This window comes from Empidonax traillii, unplaced genomic scaffold (genome assembly GCF_003031625.1).
Source record: "Empidonax traillii isolate 1590-97213 ecotype Southwest subspecies unplaced genomic scaffold, ASM303162v1 scaffold561:size787514, whole genome shotgun sequence".
Classification (NCBI taxonomy): domain Eukaryota; kingdom Metazoa; phylum Chordata; class Aves; order Passeriformes; family Tyrannidae; genus Empidonax; species Empidonax traillii.
Genome location: NW_020955754.1, coordinates 344,190 through 350,529, shown reverse-complemented (window position 1 = coordinate 350,529; position 6,340 = coordinate 344,190). Strand labels below are relative to the sequence as shown.

Genomic DNA, 6,340 nt, shown 5'->3' with positions numbered 1-6,340 from the left:
GGTTTTGGATCCTCCCAGCCAGAGCTGCCTTATTCTGAAGTTCCCTGCAAACCCCAGACCTCACATCCATGGGCTTTGACTGGCGTGTATCCCGGAGCCACCACAGAGCCCCCTCTTCCCCCTTTGCTTATCTCCTCCTTGCAGTCTGGACTTTCCCTTCACAAGACCTGCTGCGAGGCTTTCCCCTTTTCCACTGGAGAGGTTGGGGTTTAGCTCTGGCTGCTTCGTTTCACCCCAAACACTGAGATTTAACCACGGTTTTAAACGACCTTGCTTAAATCCCCCCCTGTATCGTGGGTGTGTTGGATAAAGACGCTCTGTTTTCCAGAGAATCTGTAATATCCCTTGGAAATGTTATGTGTTTGGAAACAATGCTGTTTTGCAGGGGCTTGGGGTAGGGTGTGTATTTTTGGGGGTGATGTTACTCTATGGCCAGAGTGGGTATTGATGATCTGTGGGCACTGATTGAGGTGTCACTTGATACTTCCCAATGGATAATTAACCAAATATAGGACAAATGGCCCAACATGCTCTTGTTTCCACAGACACCAAATGATGAGGGTTGAGGAAGGCTGGGAAGTGCCTGACACATTCCTTAGACCCTGCCTCCCCCCATGCTTGCACCATCGTGGGGAAAATCCATCACCAGTCACTGTTTTTATCCTGCTGTGGTTTGCCCTGAAAATGGGGAGCTTGGGGTGAAGATGATGCCCCTTCCCTGCCCCCTAAATCTTCATGGCACCACAGAAAACTCAGCACAGTCCCAGAGCAGCATCCCCGTCCAACCTCAGCCCTGGGCCTGAGGGCGGCACTTTGGCCCTCAGGGATTTTTGCTGCCATCGGTGAGAAACTATTTATTGTAGCCTAAATATTTATTTTAGCTCCAGCGGTAACTGCAGGCCCGAGGCTGAGCCGGAGGGGCTTTCTCCGGGTGCGGCACTCGGAGCCAGCTGCCTCCCCCCCTGACGTGGCACAGGTGGGTGGGCGCTGCCGTCCCGTGGTGTGGAACGAGAGGAGGAAAGGGAAATAAAGAGGGAAAAGCCGGATGGTCACGGCGTCGCCGTCGCGGTGATGGTGACATCAGCTGGTGGGTCATCGGTGGTGCCCGGCGGTGCCGAGAGCGGCTCTGCGAGGGGTGGGAGAGCCTCGGTGCCACCAGGTGTCCCCGGGGCGGGTGGCTCAGCCCTCGGCTCACCCCAGGGTGCGGGTACCTGCTGCAGGTACATCTCCCGGGGCAGGCACATCTCCCGGTGCTGGTGCTGTCTCCCCCTCCCCGCTCGCGGCTGCTTCAGCATCCTCCGGCGTGTCCACGGGCTCCTGGGCGCCAGGACCGGCCCTGGGGGGACAGGCGGGGTCTCTCTGGAGCCAGGGCGTGGGAACAGTGGGGCAGAGGGATTTGGGCACTCACGTGCGGAAGAGCAGGTCGTGCAGCCCTGGGGAGGCAGAAGAACGTGAGGTGTGGGGGCCAGGGCTCCAGCCCACGAGACCCCCAGGGCTGGCACTCACGTGGGAGGGTCTCCCGGTGGCGGGCGATGCAGCGCACGGCCAGGAGCGACGCTGCGGTGGCCACCAGCATCCCGGCCACCGCCGCCCCCGTCACCGCCGGGTAGGCCTCGAAGGGAGGCTCAGCTGGAAGAGAGCAGAGGGAGTATGGCAGGCAGCAGGGACGGGCAGAGCCCAGAAACGCCAGGGACCGTGAGAGCCTGTGCCTGTTTACTCTGAAAACCTACTGACGGCTGCTCGCACTCAGCTCCACCGGGATGGAAACGTTGCCCTTCTCCACTCAAACCCTGCTCTGCCCCCATGGAACAGCAGCCCCTGCCCACTTCACCTGGCGTCTGCACCTCGGAGGGGTGCCCGGCCGTGCGGTGGTTGACGGCCAGGACGCGGAACGCATAGAGCACCGCGGGGTCCAGCCCCCCCAGGCGCCGGTCGCGGGAGTGGGGCTCGATGTTGCCAGCGGCCGTTTCCCAGGGGCTGGGCGCCTCTCGGAGGGGTTTCTTGGTTTGACGCCGCTGCACCACGAAGCCGGTGAGGTTGCCGGTGCCCTGAGTGCGCCACTCCAGCTGCACCTCGGTGCGCGCCCGCGTGTAGCGCAGCTTGCTGATGGTGACGTTGGGGGGGGCCGGGTACCCTGCGGAGAGATGGCACCCGGCAGGAGGGGGTGGACGCCCCCAGCCCACCTTGGGGGACCCACCCCCTAGCCCTGCCAGGACTCACGGTCCACGCGGAGGCGGACGGGGAGGCTGGCGGTGCCCACGGCGTTGGTCGCGGCGCAGCGGTAGATCCCGCCGTCCCCCGGCCACTCGGCGTCCAGGACAGTGAGGTTGAGCCACGTTTCTCCCTGCTCCAGCCGGTACTTGGCCAGCCCCGGCGTCACCTCCCGCTCCTTGGGGTCGTACCAAGCCACGGTGGCGCTGAGCCTGGCGCTGGTGCCGCGCTGCCGGCAGGTCAGCAGCGCCTCGCCGCCCTCCAGCACCGCCACCTCGCTCGCCGCCTCCAGATCGGGGACCTCTGCTCGGCGAGAAGGGGGGACAGTGCGGGCAGGGACGTGCCGCCCCAACACGGCTCGGTGGCGCGGTGGGAGCACCGGGGGCGGGTCGGGCTTACCCAGGCGCAGGCGGCACTCGGCGGGGCCCCGCAGCGGGTGGGCGGCAGCGCAGACGAACTCCCGGCCCCCCAGGCTGCCCTCGGTGCTCAGCACCAGGACGGCAGTGGAGGGTGTGGGATCCCCCAAGGACCGGCCCCCACCGTCCCGCCAGTGCAGGGTGACGGGTGGCGTGCCCCCCTCCCACCGGCACTGCAGCATCACGTACTCGTCACCCTTGGTGGCCGCTGCCGCGCAGGTGGGGCTGCCTGACGGGACCCCTGCGGGATGGAGCGGTGTCGGGGCGGGGCACTGCCGCACTGTGCCGAAGCACCCCGAAAAAGCAGATAGCATCTCCCGCCTCCCAAAGGGCATGGGGGCTTTTGCACGGCTTTGCACCGTGGGGATCCCCATTTTGGAGCAATCTGGGGGTGCCGGATGTCCCAGCAGCGCCCTGGGGTGCCCCTCCCGTGGTGTGGCCATGGCACGGGGTCACCGCGGTTCTGGGGTGACACGGGGGGTCAGGAAGGGGCTTGGGGGGCAAATGGACCCATCGTCACTCACACAGGGTGGTCCCACATGCAGCCCCTTGCGGCAGCGCGGGGTGGGAAGCCAGGCAGGAGAAGGAGCTGCCGTTCCTTGTGGCTGCCCCTGGCTGGATCCTGGTGGCCATGGAAAAACTGGTCCCCATCACCCCCTCTTCCTCCTTCTCCTTCTCCTCCTCAAGGGAGCCCACCCAGCGCAGCTGGGCCAGGGGGAAGCCCCCCAGCCAGCGGCACCGCAGGGCCACGTCCTGCAGGTCACTGGTGGCCACGGCAGAGCAGCTGGGGCTCCCGGCTGGTGGATCTGCAGGAGACCATCAGCGCTGGGGGAGGCTGGGGGCTCCCCCTCCAAACCCCCTCAAACTGCCCTTCACACCCACATCCTCACCAGGGAGCTGCGCTGGTCCTTCTCACCCAGGGGGCCCCGTGGCGTTACTTACAGTACACGGTGAGGACGATGGTGGCCTGGGTGCGGGTCTGCAGGTGAGTGTTCTCGGCCAAGCAGGTGTAGGTGCCCGCCTGGGCGCGGGCGATGGCGGCTATGATGTAGGTCTGGCCGATGTGCACCTGGGTACCGTTGTGCAGCCAGACGTAGCGGCTGGGGGGGTTGGAGGGAGCCAGGCAGCTCAGCACCACGTCCTCCCGCTCGCCCGCCGAGAAGCCGCCCTGTTCGGGGGAGAAGGGCTCCACGCTGATGGCCGGCTCGTCGGGGCCGTCTGCGGGCACACAGGGGTCCTTTAGCCACGAGGTTGTCCCCACAGAGGGGACATGCCATGGATGTGCCGTGTTGGCATCTCCAGCTCCGAAGATGCCCCCCCAGGGCTGAGGCGGTGTCCGGGGCACTCACAGACGATGTCCAGGTAGACGGGCTCGCTGGTGTGGCTGTTGACCTCGTTGCTCACGGTGCAGAGGTACCAGCCCGTGTGGCTGCGGTTGGCGGGCGTCAGGCGCAGCTCTGCCCCGGAGCCCCCCGGCCCCGCGGGGGACACTGAGGGACCCCCCCGGGGCTGCTGGTGCTGCCAGGAGAAGCTCAGCGGCTCTGTCCCTTCCCGCACAGTGCACGCCAGGACCACCGCTGCCCCCTCCGCCGCCGCCGCCGCCGTCGGCCGCACGAAGGGCTTGGAGACGGGCACTGGGGGCACTGAGCTGTGAGCGGCCCACAGACTGCAGGACCCCCCAAGGCCCACCCGTCCCCCCCTCCCAGCCTATATAATTGGTCAGCTAGTGAGGTGCTGTAGCAGACAGCAGGATGGCTAGTGAGGACACCCACGGGCTAGTGAGGGGCATCCTTACTGTGGCCATGGGGACTGGGTGCAATGGCTGCTGAGACCAGTTTAGGGTGGTGGGATGCTGGAGTGGCCAGGGCATGGAAATTGTGATGGCTAGTGAGCTGCTACATTGGCCAGTAGAAGCTGGGGGTAAGGGGGATTCACTATTCACTGGTTAGTGTGTGCTGGGCTGGCTAGTGGGGCTCTGGGTTGGCTAATGGGCTCTTTGTTGGCTGGTGGGTGCTATGTTGGCTGGTTTTGAGCTAGCTTGGCTTGTAGGATGCCATATTGGCTGGTAGGATGCCATATTGGCTAGTGGGGTGCTATGTTGGCTTTGCTGACTAGTGGCAGACTATACTGGCAAGCAGGGTACTCTGCTGACTAGTGGGGTACTTTGTTGGCAAGTGGGGTGCTACACTTGCTAGTGAGCCACCCTGTTGGCTAGCAGGGCTCTCCATTGGCTAGCGGGGCCCTTCACTGGCTAGCGAGGCACTAAGCTGGCTAGTGCCACGCTTTACTGACTGCCAGGCTTTGTTGGCTAGTGGGGTGTTCCCCTGGCCAGTTGACAGCTCTGTTGGCTACCAGGCAAGGGGCTGCTTAACTGTGGTGCAGGGGGGAACGATGCCATCCACTGATGGCCAGCAGGGCCCCTCAGGGTGGCCACGGTGGGGGCTTACCCAGGACACGCAGGAGGACGGCAGCGTATCCCACGCGGAGCCGGCCTCGCTCGGGGAAGAGCCCCTGGCAGAGGAAGCGGCCCTGGGCAGCCACGCGCAGCTCCCGCAGCTCCAGCGTCCCGTTGTGCAGCGTCACCCGGCCCAGCATCCCCGTGCCGGGGGCCACAACCACGTCCCGGCCCGAGCCCACGGCCACGGCCCGTGGCGGCCCCTCGCCCCGCGGCGTGAAGCTCCAGAACACCACGGCCGGTGGGGCCGCGGCCACCAGCCCACAGCTCAGCTGCACCGCCCGGCCTCGCACGCCCGTCACCTGCCACTCCTCGTAGGCTGCCTCGCCGGCCACCAGCGGCTGCCCTGCCCCGGGGAGCGTGTCCATCAGGTCAGGTCCCTGCTCACCCCCCACCCAGGGAACGTGGGGAGGGGTCCCTGCTCACCCCCCACCCAGGGAACGTGGGGAGGGGTCCCTGCTCACCCCCAGCCAGAGCCGGCAGCAGGCACAGGATCCAGGGCCCCCTCCAAGGCAGTGGCACTGCCCGGCCGCGCTCCATGGCGCCATGTCCGGCACCGGCACTGCCTGAAGCAGGGCTGCGCTCTCCGGCCCCATCTCCTCTCCGGTTACTCCGGGTAATTAGGCCCGGCCCTGATTAACCATCAATTATTTATCAACCTGGCAGTGCAGGGGGGGAACCCGATGCCGCCGCTGCCGCCTCATCCCCTGCAATCTCAGGGCTGAGGACGGGTGTGCTTGTGGCAGGAATGGCAGCATCCTCACCTTCCCTGCGCAGTGGATTCAAATTCCTGAGTGCTCCCTTTCCCCGCCCAATTTTTTTGTGCTAAAGGAGGGGGAAAATACACTGCTACCCCACGGCGATCGAAGTGGGGAGGTTTGGAGCCAGGGAAGCTGGGCCAGGAGTGGGGTTTGATATTTCATCTCCCGCTCCCTGCTGAGCCCCGGCCCATCAAACATTCATGGGGGCGGCCGTGCCGTAACGCAATGCCGGGGGGCCGGAGTGCCCCAGAAGGGGGATTTCTGGGTGCCCGTGGGGGAGGGATCTGGCAACACCCAGGAAAGCCTGGAAAATGACCCGCCATCTCTGATCCCGCCCCCATTCTTTAACTAGAATTAATTGCTCGTTACCACAACTACACTGTTAACACTGAACACGAGATTTCCCGCAAACAAGTTTCGGGCCTTGAAATGCCCCGAAGGGGTTAAAGCCGGTGGCGAGGGCCTGCAGAGCAAGGGCCAGGCCCCCCTCCCATCCC

General features: G+C 65.2%; 1 protein-coding gene across 2 annotated transcripts; it reads right to left on the bottom strand.

The window, feature by feature from the left end:
• Positions 1–843: 843 nt before the first annotated feature.
• Positions 844–5,772, bottom strand: VSIG10L2 (V-set and immunoglobulin domain containing 10 like 2). Of its 2 annotated transcripts, XM_027897790.1 has the most exons (12): positions 5,547–5,772; positions 5,075–5,428; positions 3,977–4,261; positions 3,570–3,845; positions 3,152–3,433; positions 2,611–2,868; positions 2,221–2,514; positions 1,832–2,134; positions 1,507–1,629; positions 1,409–1,433; positions 1,212–1,336; positions 844–1,126 (listed from the first exon to the last, which is right to left on the bottom strand). In XM_027897790.1, the coding sequence occupies exons 1-12, from the start codon at positions 5,620–5,622 to the stop codon at positions 1,050–1,052; spliced, it is 2,478 nt and encodes an 825-aa protein (XP_027753591.1). In that variant the 5' UTR covers positions 5,623–5,772; the 3' UTR covers positions 844–1,049. The 2 variants fall into 2 exon arrangements, with proteins under 2 accessions (XP_027753591.1, XP_027753592.1); XM_027897791.1 differs by lacking the exon at positions 3,152–3,433.
• Positions 5,773–6,340: the final 568 nt, after the last annotated feature.

What these genes read in the sequence shown, in the direction of transcription:
- VSIG10L2 (XM_027897790.1), bottom strand. Translation starts at nt 5,622, where the DNA reads ATGGAGCGCGGCCGGGCAGTGCCACTGCCTTGGAGGGGGCCCTGGATC. An exon ending in GCTGCCGGCTCTGGCTGGGG is followed by an intron (nt 5,429 to 5,546) that starts GTGAGCAGGGAC and finishes TCCCCGGGGCAG; the next exon opens with GGCAGCCGCTGGTGGCCGGC. An exon ending in CGTCTACCTGGACATCGTCT is followed by an intron (nt 3,846 to 3,976) that starts GTGAGTGCCCCG and finishes GTGTGCCCGCAG; the next exon opens with ACGGCCCCGACGAGCCGGCC.